Source organism: Salmo salar, chromosome ssa23 (assembly GCF_905237065.1).
Source record: "Salmo salar chromosome ssa23, Ssal_v3.1, whole genome shotgun sequence".
NCBI classification, from domain to species: domain Eukaryota; kingdom Metazoa; phylum Chordata; class Actinopteri; order Salmoniformes; family Salmonidae; genus Salmo; species Salmo salar.
The window spans coordinates 16,348,908-16,366,644 of NC_059464.1; the positions used below are offsets into that span (position 1 = coordinate 16,348,908).

The 17,737-nt window shown below is 41.6% G+C and overlaps 1 protein-coding gene across 4 annotated transcripts in view; it reads right to left on the reverse strand.

Annotated features, from left to right (window-relative positions):
- Nucleotides 1-6,993: 6,993 nt before the first annotated feature.
- LOC106584178 (pre-B-cell leukemia transcription factor 1) overlaps nt 6,994-17,737 on the reverse strand; it is a 96,738-nt gene continuing 85,994 nt past the window's right edge. For 2 of the 4 annotated variants that reach the window (XM_014169128.2, XM_014169127.2), the window contains 6 exons: nt 17,532-17,722; nt 16,109-16,244; nt 14,830-14,989; nt 13,885-13,997; nt 13,356-13,445; nt 6,994-10,444 (listed from right to left, as the gene is read on the reverse strand). In XM_014169128.2, the coding sequence (XP_014024603.1) occupies nt 10,352-10,444; nt 13,356-13,445; nt 13,885-13,997; nt 14,830-14,989; nt 16,109-16,244; nt 17,532-17,722 (783 nt within the window). In that variant the 3' untranslated portion in view covers nt 6,994-10,351. The remainder of the gene's footprint in view (nt 10,445-13,355; nt 13,446-13,884; nt 13,998-14,829; nt 14,990-16,108; nt 16,245-17,531; nt 17,723-17,737) is intronic. The other 2 variants (XM_014169129.2, XM_014169130.2) reach the window with 1 other exon arrangement.

The window sequence follows — 17,737 nt, forward strand, 5'->3', positions numbered from 1 at the left end:
ATTTTCCGGTTTACCTTTATCCAGATAACCCACAATATGTTAATTTATCACTCAAAGAAAATGTGTTATCACAGACATGTTGAGTTTTGTCTTTCAAAATGTATAACACAAGTGTGGAGTTTAGTGCCAGTGAGTCAGTCAGAGAACAGGCATTATATTTCAGACCTTATATTTGAACTGCTTCACCATGTCTGTCCAGTCTTTTGAACCCTCACACCGCTTCCTATCCCTCCCTACACTCTGCCTACGTTGTGGCCGTTATGAATAATGTAGTATCGGTGAGAGTAATGCAGCTGGACATTGCACTGCCTGGCCTGATAACGTCAAAGTCGTTAAGGGAGGAGATGAGAAAGTTGACGCTGACGTGTGGGGGAGGCCTCTGTACCCCACCGTGGTCTGTCCACTCTAATCCCTATCCCACCTCCTGCTGGGCGGGCGACACCACGGCACAGGCACAATGACCGCTGTGGCTGTCACCAGATACGACACAGGTCGCTGGGTGACCTACATACAAACACACAGTAACATACACACACATACACCCTCTGTCCTACACACACATACGCCTTCTGTCCTCAGCTGGGCCGCCGTCTCGCTGTGTCAGCCTCCATGCCCTGGTATGAGAGGAGCGTCTGGTATGAGAAGATGCACAGGTTCAGACTGTCTATAGATGTCTTAAAAACAATAGACTTCATAGGCAGATGGACATTCTACTGGCTTTGTCCTATTGACCTACCTCTGAGAAAGACCTCTGAACAGGCTTATTTTGCTACTGCAGCTTCCTCTATATATTAAGGAAAATTAGGGCTGCAACTCTTGATTCAATAAAGAAAATGTTTCCGGATGACTTGAGGCCCTTGTAAAATGACATACAGTGCCTTCAGAAACAATTCACACCCCTTGACTTTTTCCCAGAATTTGTGTTACAGCTCGAGTTTAAAATTGATTAAATTGAAATGTGTCACTGGCCTACACACAATACCCCATAATCTCAAAGTGGAATTATGTTTTTAGAAATGTTTACAAATTAATAAAAATGAAAAGCTGAAATTTCTTGAGTCTATAAATATTCAACCCCTTTGTTATGGCAAGCTTACATAAGTTAATGAGTGATTAACAAGTCACATACGTTGCATGGACTCTCTATGTGCAATAATCGTGTTTAACATGATTTTTGAATAACTACCTCATCTCTGTGCCCTACACATACAATTATCTGCAAGGTCCTTCAGTCAAGCAGTGAATTTCAAACACAGATGCAACCACAAAGAACAGTGAGGTTTTGCAATGCCTTGAAAAGAAGTGCAACTATTGGTAGATCCCTTTGAGCATGGTGAAATTATTAATTACACTTTGGGTGGTGTATCAATACATCCAGTCACTACAAATATGCAGGCAGCCTTCCTAACTCAGTTGCTGGAGTGGAAGGAAACCACTCAGGGATTTCACCATGAGGCCAATGATGACTATGGGTATGCCTGTCATTGGCAAGGACTAGGGAGTCTTTTAGGGTAAAAAAGTAATTGAATAAAGCTCAGCACATGCAAAATCCTCGAGGAAAACATGGTTCAGTCTGCTTTCCAACAGACACTGGGAGACAAATTCACTTTTCAACAGGACAATAACCCAAAACACAAGGCCAAATATACACTAAAGTTGCTTACCAAGGCGACGTTGAATGTTCCTGAGTGGCCTAGTTACCGTTTTGAGTTAAATCAGCTTGAAAATCTATGGCATGACTTAAGAATGGCTTTATAGCATTGTACAACAACCAACTTGACAAAGGTATGAATACTTTCTGAAGGCACTATATGTTGCACTTTCTTTTCTTTATCTTTTTTAAATCCTTGGGAAACATGGTGATATTGAAGCAGGTTGGGGGTTGGGCTGACCTCTACGCACATTCAATTAGCACTTACTGGAAGATAATATTATGTGAATAGATTAATTGTCCTACTAAATATTTTGTTAATGTGTACAGAAAATTTGTCACGAGACGAATTGCAAGGTGTACCAGAAGTGCCTTCATTTGATAAATAAGCAGTGAACTGGTCTTGTGGTGAATTTAGAGAGAGGCTGCATTGTTCTTATCATTCTCCTATTAATTGTTTGGGGATTCATAATTGTCTTATGTTTCCTCTCATTCACATACTCCATGTGATTCAGATTCATCATCAGAACACGTTTTACAGCTTGATTCTTATCTTAAATAATAAGGTGAGATCTGGCATTTCTGTTTGTGTTTTATCTTTTCTAGGATACAATGAGCTTCAGGACATCACTGAATGCCACTTAACAGTAGCCTGTTCTCTCTAGTACTGTAGAGCTTATGTAAATCAGTCAGGCCGTATCCCTTTGGATTAGTCTGCCCTAACTGACCATAAGGGGTCAGCGGTGTTTCACAACAGAATTGGGCAACGTTCTACAACCTACAGTAACTCCATCAGTCTTTAGGGTGCAAGTTCATGGTCCAGATGTACACTCTCTGATAGAGATATTTTAGAGTTCGTGTTGCCTTTTCTCTGACAATTATCATGACACTTACATATTTTACTTAGGTGATAATTACATATTTCTTCTCCCTGAGTTTTGTGCATAAATACATACAGACACAAATAGAGCATCTCTCCTACAAACTCAATGAGGGGTATGAGACATTCTGTGGTATGATACTTGGGACGGCAGGGAAACTCAATGTGACTGCTTCCTACCCACCCAAGTTCCTCTCTAAAAATCACAGTTTCCCCCGGAAACAGCTGTGTAGATACGAAGGCATTGCCTTACAACCTGGAATTAAAATGTATTTTGGGGGGTTTGTGTCATTTGATTTACACAACATGCCTACTACTTTGAAGATGCAAAATATTTTTTATTGTGAAACAAACAAGAAATAAGACCAAAAAAAACAGAAAACTTGAGAGTGCATAACTTTTCATCCCCCCCAAAGTCAATACTTTGTAGAGCCACCTTTTGCAGCAATTACAGCTGCAAGTCTCTTGGGGTATGTCTCTATAAGATTGGCACATCCAGTCACTGGGATTTTTGCCCATTCTTCAAGGCAAAACTGTTCAAGCTCCTTCAAGTTGGATGGGTTCCGCTGGTATACAGCAATCTTTAAGTCATACCACAGATTCTCAATTGGATTGAGGTCTGGGCTTTGACTAGGCCATTCCAAGACATTTAAATGTTTCCCCTTAAACCACTCAAGTGTTGCTTTAGCAGTATGCTTAGGGTCATTGTCCTGCTGGAAGGTGAACCTCCGTCCCAGTCTCAAATCTCTGGAAGACTGAAACAGGTTTCCCTCAAGAATTTCCCTGTATTTAGTGCCATCCATCATTCCTTTAATTCTGACCAGTTTCCCAGTCCCTGCTGATGAAAAACATGCCCACAGCATGATGCTGCCACCACCATGCTTCACTGTGGGGATGATCATCTCGGGGTGATGAGAGGTGTTGGGTTTACGCCAGACATAGCATTTTCCTTGATGGCCAAAAAGCTCAATTTTAGTCTCATATGACCAGAGTACTTTCTTCCATATATTTGGGAAGTCTCCCACATGCCTTTTGGCAAACACCAAACGTGTTTGCTTATTTCTTTCTTTAAGCAGTGGCTTTTTTTCTGGCCACTCTTCCGTAAAGCCAAGCTCTGTGGAGTGTAAGGCTTAAAGTGGTCCTATGGACAGATACTCCAATCTTTGCTGTGGAGCTTTGCAGCTCCTTCAGGGTTATCTTTGATCTCTTTCTTGCCTCTCTGATTAATGCCCTCCTTGCCTGGTCCATGAGTTTTGGTGGGCGGCCCTCTATTGGCAGGTTTGTTGTGGTGCCATATTCTTTCCATTTTTTTGTAATGGATTGAATGGTGCTCCGTGGGATGTTCAAAGTTTCAGATATTTTTTTTTAACTCAACCCTGATCAGTACTTCTCCACAACTTTATCCCTGACCTGTTTTGAGAGCTCCTTGGTGTTCAAGGTGCCCCATTCTTGGTGATGCCCCTTGCTTAGTGGTGTTGCAGACTCTGGGGTCTTTCAGGACAGGAGTATATATACTGAGCTCATGTAACAGATCATGTGACACTTAGATTGCACACAGGTGGACTTTATTCAACTAATTATGTGACTTCTGAAGGTAATTAGTTGCACCAGGTCTTATTTGGGGGCTTCATAGCAAAGGGGGTGAATACATATGCACGCACCTCTTTTCCGTTTTTTATTTTTGGAATTTTTTGAAACAAGTAATTTTTTTAATTTCACTTCACCAATTTGGACTATTTTGTGTATGTCCATTGCATGAAATCCAAATAAAATCAATTTAAATTACAGGTTGTAATGCAACAAATTAGGAAAAATGCCAAGGGGGTGAATACTTTTGCAAGGCACTGTATGTAGCCCAGCAAGATAGTCTTGGTTCTGGCTTTGAATGCAAGGTGATTGTAATACCAGTATATATATGTCCCTGATCATATAGAGAGGATAATGTTTAGCATTTCTCAGTTTGTTTTGGATTTATATTCCAAGATGGGTTGTCTTCTGTTTTGAATTCTCTTGAAAGAATGTCTTTGGGCACAGTTTTCGAGGGAAATCTAGGCTCTACATTTTTTGGAAGAAGAACATAAGTTCCATATCTGGCTCATTAAGAAAGCTTTAGGCTAACATTATAAAGCAACATTATAGCCTACAACATCAAACTCCCACACTAGAAAATGGACCATATCTCCCAAATGTAAAATTATTGCACGGTTTAAGACATGAAAGACCATGATGACACACTGATTTGTAAAATCGTTTCGAACATGTCTCCTTTATGAAACTTCCAGCACCGGAGGATCAGAAGAATTCATTACAGATCTGTGGGTGGCAATGCAAAGGTAAGAAGAGACGCAAGCATTCCTTCCAACAACATTTTGCTCAAGTGCCTTTGTCAAACTGAAAACCAATACAAATAGACACACACTTAGACCAGAGTTCCATCCATTTCAGTCCAGTCTATTCAAGAGGTAAACAGTTGAATTTCACTTTACTTCCTGAATTAAAATGGCATTGACCCCAACCCTCCCTCAGTCGAGACTGCAGTATCTCCCTCACCATGATGTGTCGATCCTCCATCTCCAACTGCCCATCATCATTCCCTGCCCAGTAGGACCCAGAGAGAGGTCCTTCCCTTAGCGATCTCCTCGAATGAGGGAATGAGGGACCTCCATAATCTCCTGCCCCCCAGGACCACAACCCTTCAGCCCCTGCAATCAGACCACACAGCCCCTCAGACCCTGCCATGTCTCTGCTTCCATAGCCATTCCCTCAGGCTTGCATTGCAGCCCTTCATACGGTGTATGATGGTTATTGTATTCCTACAGTGTATGTGTATTGTGCTGGCAGGCATTGGTTTTCTTTACGCACACTGTGAATAACACTAAACTTGATATGGGGGGTGTACATTGTGCATTGTGTTGCCATTGATACAGTGTGGGCATTGGCAAGGGATTTGTGTGCAACATGCATTAGGTTGAAAGTATAGATATGACATAAGCTATGTATTAGCACTGAAACAGTTTATGCTCAACAAATGTGTGTTATTGGATACTATAGCAGAAAACAAACACAAAATCAAGCACAAATGAAAAATATGGATTGTGAGGGACTACAAATAGTGGCCAGCAATAAACACCACCACTTTGGTTGGCATCGGTCTTCTTCCTAACTTAATTTGTTTCTCAGACACCGGTCCCTTGGCTGCTGACCTTTCAAAAAGACGCTTCTAAAACAGCCAATATGGCAAAAACAATTTATGTTTGAGAAGTAATTTATTCATGAAGTGCAGCTGGAAAAAGGAGTATGTATTGCTAGAACTAGAGAAATGCTACAGCTTTTTAAAATATATGTCCCTTTAATTTGCCCAACTACAAGACATAGAACAAGCGGCTTCCCCTTGTAGATCAATATTGACGTACTAAATACCACCTAAAAACCAAAGCATGTTAAAGGGATTATGCTTATTGCATATTTATAAGAAAAATATAACCCATTACCACAGAATATATTATATTGCTACATACACTGTGTAGAGTGCTGTGCATCCCCAGTTGCTCTGTGCATTCAGTAGGATAGCTTACAGTACAGTGAATTCACAACAAGTATTTGAATGGACAGCAAGGTACAGGTGAAACTCATTAACCAGGTTGTTTTGCCTACGATTAAAGCACTTGAATAGTAAGTGCAACTGATTTTCTACTCAGTATGGGATTTATGCCTTTTCAAGAGAGCAACGTACAGTAATTAAACTCACAATACATTTTTGGTTTGTAAAGCCATGGTGAATATATTAAAGCATACAGTACACATCCAACAGTTCCTCTCTTTCATCCTCCTAACAGAGCCTACAAGAAACCCTTTGATAGAAACAAGGAGACATCCCCATGTAATTATATTTGATCATGTTTGCATATGTCACTCCCACAGTCTCCGTCACGCTCTGTGATTTGGCTGCTCTCTGATCGTTTTGGAAACCTTTCCTAGTTCCTTATCCACCCCCCTCCTCCTCTCTGCTATGTGTGGGAGGTAGGAGGGGAGGGGGAACCGGGGGCGTCTGTCTGCTTGCTGTAAGCACACAGCTTTCACTCACTTAGAAAACTGAGAAAATGTCCCCTTCACACCCTCTCCAGCTCACCCCAGCTCTGACGTTATGTCAACAGTGAGAAAATGCCCCCAATGCTTAAGCATGTTTTTGAAGTGTGATGTGCGATCCTATCTAGAGGTGAAGGACTGACAAGTCTGAGACGTGTAAACTTATGTCCTACAGTAACTTATGACCCTGACCCTGTTACTGAAGTCTTATATGTCTTAAATTCACAATCCTTGATTTGTTTTTCAGTCAGCTGCATCCCCACCACTTGGTTTTGTTATAAAGCTAAGGGACGGTGCTGAATAAATTAATTTAATGTATGGAAATCTCCACAGTATGTGTGTGACAAGGAAAACCAATGAGGACAATACAAAAGTATGCAACAAAAGAAACAATTTATTTGGAATATGCATTACCAGTACAAAGAAAGAGACCATAAAACCTACACCTTGTTAGCTATTTTTTTCTCCACAGAAAACAGGTTTTAAATCGGAATTAAAAAGACAATAGTTTTGCGGTTTCCAATGTTATAGGTTTTTTTTTTTTTTTTTTTTACATATGCAGAGAGATCTTAAAATGTCAAACCTGTCAAGAAAAGGATCCATGAGTTCACTCTGAAATCTTTATAAAAAATAAGTAACATTCAAAAACACTGCAGTACGGTATTTTATTAAAGAACAAAAGACATGCCACAAAGAAAACATTTGATGTTTTACAAATTGTTCAGTTTCTTCTTTCTTTTTTGTAGTTATTTTTTTTCTTCCTTTTATATCCAAAAACTAAAAGCATCATTACATGAAGCTTTCAATAATAATGATGATACTGGAAAGGCAATGTGAAAAGTAGAGTAACTTTTACTTATTTTACAGGCAACGCATCACAAAAGCTATTGTTCTGCTTGTCACATGGCTAAAATCTGTATCGAAAGGCCAGGACACCACTCAAACATACTCCACTCATAGGATACCTATGTGTTCTCCGTCAACTGGACTGTCGGATGTGGGAGCAAATTAAGCCATTTGTAGTTATCGAAAAAATAACAAGATTTTGCTTCACTCATCATGGTACACTTCCACATCTCCAAAAAGTACATCAAATATAAAATGTAGTTTGTGAAAGAAGAGCTAAGTTCTGTGATATGCAGTCTATGGTAGATTCAGCTGTGTGGTACTGTGGTTATCTATACAGATGTTGGTTATGATTTTAAATACTATATAATGTATATCTATTACCGTGGATTTAGTTGGGCTAAAAACACTGTCACGAGACAGTGTTCATACAAACTTTTCACATCACCTTTAATTAACAAGACAGTACCCATTTTAGAAGCAAGCTTTTGTGTCAATGCTTTAGAAAGTACAAAGTGAACCAGTGAGTGGATTATATCCATAATGTGAAAGGAACTCTGTCCTACTGTCTGTCTGTCTCTGTCAAACATTTACTGTAGCTGCTTTGTTTTAAAATGGATACTGTCCAATTCCCCCAAAAAATGCAAAACAAGAATAAAGGTGCACATCTACATATATAGAGCATTCTTGGGCTAATTCACATTATGCTAGCAAGAAAATAAAATATAACGTACTGTAAGTCCTGTAACCAAGCAAAAGAAAAGTAAAACAGTAGCCAAATGTATTTATTCACAACGTGAGGACATAAAAAATATATCCAAACATCTGTATCTGTCTGTGTGCCATCAGGGTTAGTCTTTTCCATTTCATTTCTATAAACAAACACTACCGTGTTCTGACTGCATTTTGGTGTTTTGAGTACAGAAAGAGTACCTGAACATTCCTATGAGCTGTTCGTGCAGTACTTCAGTTAATACACAATTTTACAAAACAAACAGAGTTGAGTTGGTCAAGCTGATCCCAATGTATAGAGCTGAAGCTTCTGCAGTTCTTTTTTGGAATCTACGTAATAGTATGGTGGATATGTTGAAATGCCCAAGAAGGCAATGTGTATTTGTGTGTAAATAAATACTGTAGCTAAAATCAAATACAACAAAATTAATACATCTAATTTCATTTTTTTAAATTTTATTTGTGTAATTTAGACTGACGCCATATGCTAGGAGGATGCGGAAACATAAGAGTGAATCGAGACCAACCTTGCTAACCAAAATGTAAAAACAGGATGATATGAGTGATGAGGTTGAATGGAGAAATTCAAACTGGGTGACAATAATAAATGGACAGAAATATACTACTGAGAAATAGGAAATAAAAGAGCTAACTAGCACCAAAAACACCAAACAAAGACAGTCATTTTGAGAGATATTTCATCATCATGTGTAGTCGTGTCTTCAATGACTACAACATTATACCACAAAATCAGAATTAAAATTTACATTAAAATGCCTTTTTTTGCACTTAAACAAGTAATTTTGGTTACCAGCAGTATTTGGCTATTACGATAACACTGATGTACAGTGATGGTGATAATGGTAGTGTATGTATGTGTACAGTATGTATACACACCATATGTTCCATATATGAAGACTGAATAGAATAGAGAACAATTATCATTAATGTGTGTTCTCTGTACTGTGTTCTTCTCTTTGACAAATATAAGTGTTACCCAGGGTAATCACTGTAAGTCACTGTGCTTAAAGACATATTGGCTTATTATAATCGATGCTAATGTACTCATTGATTAAGTGTTCTGGGTAGATTTTAAACTGCAGGTTTACACACTACAAACAATATTTCAAGAGCAGGGAATTTATTAGAATTCCAGTAGCTAGAATCACCACGATCCATTCCCTTCTGACCTTCCAAACCGTCTCTTCCGTTTATTCTGGAGCATACTGTTACTCTCATAATGTTTGCTTATGCATTGTTTATCACTCATGCTATGCTGCGTTCAGTATGAGCAGGAAACATGTTTAATGTCTTATTGGCCAATGTGGAAGCTCTGAAACGGAATGCTTAAAATGAGGAGGAAAGGTTGAATCTCCTTTTCAAAGCACCCTGTTGATACTCTACTAACATGAAATGTAATTAAATACAGTAATGAACCATTTTTCATATGAAATTTCAGAGGGATGTTTTATTTACAAGCACAATTCATATTATACAAATTCATCTCCTGTGTTGAACTTTGGCACTAGACAATTTGAATAGAATTTATTTTATGTTGTGAATTAAGTAATTATATAGGGTGAAACTTGTCACAAAGGCAAAACTGTCCTAAAAAACAAGCCTTGAGACAGGACAAGAGGAGATTGAGAGCTACTGTCAATACCAGTAATTACAACAACAAAAAACAAAGCTTATTTAGAAGATGTCCCGTTGTTGTTGTTTTCTTGTTATTTTGAATAGAGGTAGTGTGAAAAGCATTTAAATCTACGAGATACGGGCCATACTGTATATACGTGTTGCAACTGTTTGCCTACTGTGTTATAAGTCAGATGATCACACAATGAGGCAACATGGATATATGGCGAAGAAAAATGTACAAACAGACAGTGAGGGGTGTAGATAGGTGGAAGAAAAGAGCCCTACTCAGGCTACTGGCTGACTGGCTGACTGACTGACTGTGTCATGGTTGGTTGTAAAGAACTGTCTGGTAGTGGTGATGGTGTTTCATTCTGTAGTCCCCACCCGTAGAGAGAGGTCTCCTGCCCTGTGACGAGTCTAGTGTGTCACCTCCAGTCCTGATGGGGGGAAGCTGGCTGGATGATCGAGGGTGGAGGTTAGGGCTGTCTGGACGGCGGTGGAGGAGAAGGGTGGAGGGATCAGTTGGACGTGTCCGAGTGAACACTTCCGGGTCCTTCTGTGGGTGATGTCACTGATGAGGGGGTGGTAGCATCCTGCCAGCCTCCGTTTGCCTGAGAGAGAGACAGGAGAGACAGAATGGAGGGAGGAAGTATGAGCCCAGGCATAGGACACTAATTATCCCTATGTCTTTGCTTCTTCTTTTTTCTCTTCTCTTTCAGAGTACACATTCATTATACAGTTCAATTCGTTTATAATATCATCTTATCTGCAGTATTGAATGCCGTATCTGTGAAGTCCTGAGGCCACGTGTAGTAGGTACGGTATGAGCTTTACTAATGCTAGAACGACCCCATAACAACAAAACCAACATTCCACTAAAGCCTCAAGCCAAATCTGCATTGGACGAACATCTGATTCACTCAAATTACAGTAACCTAGACCTCATATTTCAGAACAGAATTGTCACAAAAATTGTACTTGTTTAAAGGAACTGAAAATTCTGTAAATCACATATATATACCTCTCAGATCACATGCAGTGTGCTCAAATTTCTATAATGAAGACAATTTTGTCTTCACTTCAAAACCAATACTGCATTTTTGTGTCACTGGGGTTGAGATAAATGGCTGTTACATTCAACGACACACGTAATAACAGTGACAATGTCTGAAAAGGACCTTAAAACAAAAGTCACAAAACAGTCATAAGAGGAATCAATGGTCGCCAATTGTGACGTTGAATGAAAACACAACGAGGGACTCGTAAGCCATTTCCAATCCCGGAGACAGGCCTGCTAAAGAGCATTGAGATATTAATAGCAAATTTCATGCCATCAGAAACACTGGAAATGGTCCTTGACAGCCTTTCATTTCAAAGCCTGTTATTTTAGCCAGAAGAAAGTCTGTAATCAAAAATGGAGGAAAAAGAAATGTCTTCAAATGTCTGACTTTGGTGACACTCTCCCTGTCTATTTCCAAACTGTAATTACTGCTCTTGTCTACCAAAAAACCCATTATGTAACTGCTCAGTCATTATCAACACAGAGAGAGGGGAGTCTTTTCATCGTTTTACAGATAGGACATACTGCCGACCTCCCTCTCTCTCTCTCTCTCCCCTCTCGCTCTCTCTCTCCTTATCCATCTGTAAAGCTGGACGAGCATAAAGTTTGATACACTGTTTCTAAGCTGACAGCTTTCCTGGGCTTTGCTTTGTGAATAGGTTCGACACTGAGGTAAATGTGTAATTTTCAACTTTATATTCATCTATTCATCTCCAGCACCACCCCAACATCAACATATGTGAAAATGGTGCGTTTCTATGTTTTGTAGTAAAAAAAAGATCGAGGAAGATAAGTTTTTCCAATGACATCATCGGTGTGCATCATGTGATTTTAGCCAATTATGAGTAGGCATTGCCCACTAATTGCCTACCAATTGGTTGATGATATCATTGGAAACACTTATCTTCCTCTATCTCTTTTACTACAAAACAAAGAAACGCGTCATTTTCTCATTCTGTATGTTGATGGGGTGGTGCTGGAGATGATGAACATGAAGTAAGCAAATTGTGACATTTCCCTTTGACACAAATACTATTGCAGTAAAATGCTGCAGAGAGGCAAGGAAATAAACTAGTCAACCCCACTCCAGAATTCAAAAATGTATAAATAATTTCTGTAAGATATGATTACAGTTATTATATCTCCCCAAATCCTACATTAAGAATGGAGAACCATATTTGTATGTGATATTTTGTTAGGGGAAAAAAATGAAAGGATAACAACGTAGGCCTAGCCTGCTGTTACATTTTTATTCCAAAAATCAGATAACACGATATCCTTCTCGTATTACGCAGTAAGAGGGTTCTTTAAAAGCTATGAAAGTGTGTGGAAAAAAATAGAATATTGTGGCATTTTAGGACGTGGTACAGCAAGCAGGGGTCCAAGGATAACGATATCCATAAGGGGAGAGTGCTGTCTGAGAACAGGGCTTGAACACGTTAGTAGTGCTCTCTCAGGGTTATCACAGCCTCTTCTGTGGGAGGGAGATGAGCGTAGAGTGGAGAGCAAGCCAGGAAAGGAGGGGGGATTTGAATACACACTACATACCCCACTTTTGTTTTACAGGAGGCATTTCATCTCATTATCATATGGCCATTGAGGCACGGCGGGAGAGGAAGCCAGAAGCCTTGCCGCGTGGCTGTGTGTGCCTGTGACCGTCCTCTCTCTCTCGTCGTAGCTCTCACCGACCCACACTGCCGCGGCTCGCTGTCAGGGCCATTAGTGTGGTGGGAGCATGATCTGAGCAATGCGCTTGGATTGCTGTCCCAAGTCCACACTCCGCTCTCCTTGTGTCTGTCTTATTGATTTTCCCTTTTACGACACGGCTTGTCGCTGTGAATTTCCCTGCTGTTTGCAGCCGCCAGCTAACCTCCCCCCTTCCTCCCCTCCTCTCCTCTGCCCTCACCCAAAACACACACACACACTCCCCCAAACCCAAACCCCCCCATCCCCTAAGAAAAAAATATAACATGGTGGAAATACGCCCCCATGTTATGCCCCTCGGTGCTCCGTCGAGAGGCTAGCAGTTTGGCTAGTTTTATTTTTAGTGTGACTCTACTCTGGGGTTGTTCTGATAGGGTTTTAACGGGGCCTCTGGATCCGCAGTGATGATTAGGATCAGGTGGTCGGTGAGGGCGTTGGGGGGCGTCCGATCCACGCGTCAAAGGATGTGTCACCTGTTTGTGCCATTCCTGCACGGCCGCGATTGGCTGCAGGTGCTACGGGAGAGCTGATTGGACGTGACAGGCTCAGGCGGCCGCTCCGTGTGTGTGTGTGTGTGGCCGGCCCCACGCCGTTCTGGCGTTCTGCCCGTGGCGTGACCGATACAGAAGCAATCAACTAGGTGACTGTGGTGGAGCTGAGACAAGTCCTACTAAGTGGCATTCTGAGCCCTATGGCTTTGAAATAATTGGTAGGGGGAAGAGAAAGCGAAAAAAACGTGTGGTTTTTTTTCTCCTTACATTGATGCCCTGCGGACTGTACATCTGGCTGGCTGTGAGGCCCTCACTGTATCCGCCTGTCTGACTGATAACATGGCGAAGGGTATCCACCTGAAACACAACAGAGGAACACAAACAAAGCAAGGTCAGAGCACAGAAGATAAACAAGACTAACACTGTAAGACAAAGACAAGAAGGAGCGTGATACACAGTACTGGCAGAGAAAACACCCAGGAAATACATCCAGCCATGGACAATACGAAGCAAGATAACCAAAAAATGTTATTACGTGTCTAGAAGACTGTCGAAAGGATGAAATTAGTGAGCGCTGCAGAGAGCACTGAATTATTTTCATCATTACACTCGCTGTAATGTTTTAGTATGGTGGAAGACGATACCTTGAAAACCCTATGGTGTGGCGCTATTAGGAGCCCATAGTGATGTAGACACTGGAGGAGTACTGAGATGCCTGTGGTGCGTTTAGGATAGATTACAAGGCCTATTCTTAGGGAGGTGGATCTGTTCCTACTGCTTCGTTATAGGGCCCTACCTGTGACTGCACGTTGGCTCCCACCTGAGCCCCTTGGTACGAGTCCCCATTGAGAGACTGCACGCTCATGAACAAGTCACCGGAGTTTGACATGTTAAAAGATCCAGCAGAACCTGGAAGAGGAGAGAGGGAGCACTGGAATCACAGAGCAGCGAGAAAGAGGAGCAAGCAGAGCAGGATTCAGCCACTTGGCCCCGTCCAGGGTTAGACCCGGAGAAGCACCATGCAAAGTGTCAGCAGGCAAACAAATGCAGTTAGCGCTGGACGCAGGGGTGGGCAAGTCCAGTCCTCAAGGGCCTGATTGGTGTCACACTTTTGCCCCTAGCCCCAGCTAACACACCTGACTCCAATAATCACCGAATCCTGATCTTCAGTTTAGAATGCAATTTGATTAATCCGCTGTGTTTGCTAGGGATGGAGAAAAGGTGTGACACCAATCAGGCCCTGGAGGACTGGAGTTTCCCACCCCTGCGAGAGAAAAAGTTAGAAGTAGAGCTAGGGTTAGGGCCAGAGCGAGCAGACAGATTAGAGAGTGGCAGCATAAAGCTGAGGGAACGGTGAGTCGAGTACAGTCGTCAGATGTGTTGTCGTTGTGACTATTTGTCAACATGAAAGTAGAATGATAGTATGACTCTACAGTCAAAGTATCATGAATGATATGTTATGTGTTTCTGTAAAACTGTTATTCATGGTCAACAAGGTAAATGAATTCAGTAAATTCAATTGGTACAACAAAATGTACATGTTCTGTATTGAGATAAAGTACAATAAAAGGTGTGTTCATTGAAAAGAAGACAACAGCGAAGAAAGTATGGGGTCCTGGTATCCTACTCTTGGACAAAGACATTTTCCCTTTTGACTTGAGCATAGAAAAATGCCCTTGACTGATATAGAGTGCATTCAGAGCCTTCCAAATAACCCATTGGTATTATTCTTTAGTCTCACCTGCAGAATTTGGAGTGGAGGGCGAGTTAGCCTGGCTTCCGTGTGAGGAGACGTTGGTCGCGTTCACAGCAGTTTTGGCAGCGTACATGTTGGCTTCTTCCTGGAACTTTCCAATGTTTTTCTTGTATCTGATTCTTTTATTTCCGAACCAGTTGGAAACCTGTACAAACAATGTGCAACTTGTAAATGTGTACACAATGTTAATGTTACACAAATAAATGTCCCACTTTTTTACTGAGCAAATTCTGAGCGTGAAATCAGAATCAGAATGAGCTCTGCATGCATGGCCCTCCACTGTCTGGCATATCCTATCCGACACTGAAGAAAGACTTTGTCCAGGGCCCGTCAAAGGTAGTGCAGTATATAGGGAATAGGGTGCCACTTGGAACACAGCCTTTTGAGGTAGTAGGGAGTACTACCACTCGCTACGTAGACCAGTACTGTGAATCCACATTAGTGGCAGAAGGGAATGATTGCCAGTAACAGTCTCATTATGTCAGTATGACTGCAGCTATCATCAGAGCTCACGCTAGCACCAATCAGTCAACATCCACTATCTAACACCCATTACAGTTAATGGACTCCCCAATGAACCTACCAGGATAAGCCAGCTAGCGCTAATGATAAACAACATTAAAATAAAAAACGAAATCAATCCTGTTGCTAAGTTTGAACAAATGCAGAGAGAAGGTAGGTAAACATATTATTTTTAACATAGACCCAGGAACACAGAGGTCGAGTCCCAAATGGAACTCTATTCTCTATGGGACCTGGTCAAAAAGGGCTCTGGTCAAAAGTAGTGGACTATATAAGGAAAAGGGTGCCATTTGGGGCACAGACAGATGCTCAGCTAATCATTCAGACCCCGAAGCACGTTGTTTTCATCAAACAACGCCCAGATGCATCCTCAAAATAATTTTGCATAAACTTAATGAAACCGTTTGAGGAGATGATGGATGAGAAACACATAACATTACTGCTGTTTACCTTGGTATTGTTGGTGCATTCTTAATTACATGATCAATCATCATATTACACTATCAATTTAGTCCCTGTGATGTAGCCTATGAATTAAGAAAATAATGTAATGTTCACATCTTAAAGGCCCAGTGCAGTCAAAAAACAGATTTTCCAGTTTTGTATGTATATTTCCACACTATGAGGTTGGAATAATACTGTGAAAAGGATTATAATGGCCTTCTACATCATCCACTACTGCCTCTAGTCCTGTTCTACGTGTACTGTGGCCTTCCTGAAGACAGGTGGCGCTGTACTGTACCTGTGAAACTGTGATGGAGCACTTCTTGGCCAGCTCTTCCTTGGCCTCTTCACTAGGGTAGGGGTTAGACAGGTGCGAGTAGAAGTACTCATTCAGGATCTCTGTCGCCTGTTTGTTGAAGTTCCGTCTTTTCCGTCTACAAGGAGAATGATAGAAATTGGTTAGTTTGGACCGGAATAAACACTATGTAAAATAGGTACAGTTAATACCGTCCGGTCAAAGCATACACAAATCTGAAGCCTACATAGAGGAAATCTGTCAAAGCCACTTGCGCTAAACAGGCAAAACTGGGGCACCTCATACAGTAACAACGCAACTACCACCCAATTCGATCCAATACCTTCCATACAACTGCCACCCCATGTCAATACAGCTGCCTAAGCTGGTACGAAATATGTTTTCTTTGTGGAGGTTCACTAATAGAAATGAACACCGCCTGCAAATCCTGACAAACAACAGAACACTGGCCTTCCTTATTAAAGGCTAGAAAACGTGCCACAAGCACGCGCTGATGCTAGTTCGGTTCACTGACCCCTCCATCTCTTCCTGATTCTCCATCTCCACCCTCTATCAGGTTATGTCTGCATGTGCCACATCTCATGAGAGGGCTTTACATAAGCTAGGTCGGGAACCCTGTAAAATGCTTGCCGCCATGCATCGCATCGATTGACTGGTGAAAGAGATTTGTGCTGAAATCTTCGTCCCGCACTCCAAAAGCCTGCTTGAGAATATGTAAATGTGCACAGCATGGTGCTAGGGCAGGCTGCAGATTAATCAGTAAAGCTGCGACTGGTAGGGAGGCAGTGCCTCTCTCTCTCGCTCTCTCTCTCTCTCGCTCTCTCTCTCTCACTCACTCTCTAACTGAAAGCCCTTCCCTTCTTCCCTCCTTCCCCTGCCTCCCTCCCTGCACCACAGCCACAATAATTTGCAGAAGAATAGGGGGGAGCTTTGTAAGAAGAGCCCAAGCCTAATTTAAATGTTATGCTTCTGACTCCGACTCAGAGTGAGATTTATCCTCAGAGAAATGTATGCAAATCCAAAACATGCATCAAAAGGAACAAGGGATTATATTAAAAAAGGGAAATATTTAGCGTTATGGAGCCTGGAGAGGGGAGATAATTGTCAGTGGCCAAGCAGCAAGGCTGTAAGTGCTGGTTCAAATGGCACCAATAGATGTGCCGTAGGTAGGCTCAAAACTTTGGTTGATTTAGGAAGATCAGTTGTAATGACGTTGTACAGAGTGGTGATAAGCTGTAGAATAACATGCTGTCAACATGACTGTAAAAGCACCTGATGTGAATAATGCAGTTACAGGTATGGAAATACTGTAGCTAGCTATGCAAGTCAACAAAAACATCGCAGTGGTACAGTGACTTTGCACACGGTAATTTGTACAGCTGTAGGCACACACACAGACACACACCTGGCGTCGAGGAAGCGTGAGCGCAGGATCATGACGGCTTCGCAGGTGCTCTGTTTGAGCTGCATCTGGATGGAGCTGAACTTGCGGTGGATGATGCCCACCATGCGCTCTATCTCCTTGGGAGAGATGGGCCGCGTGCGACTCTGCTCCCTCAGCAGGTTCATCACGTGGGTGGTGAACTCGTTACACGCCTGCAGAGGGGGGAA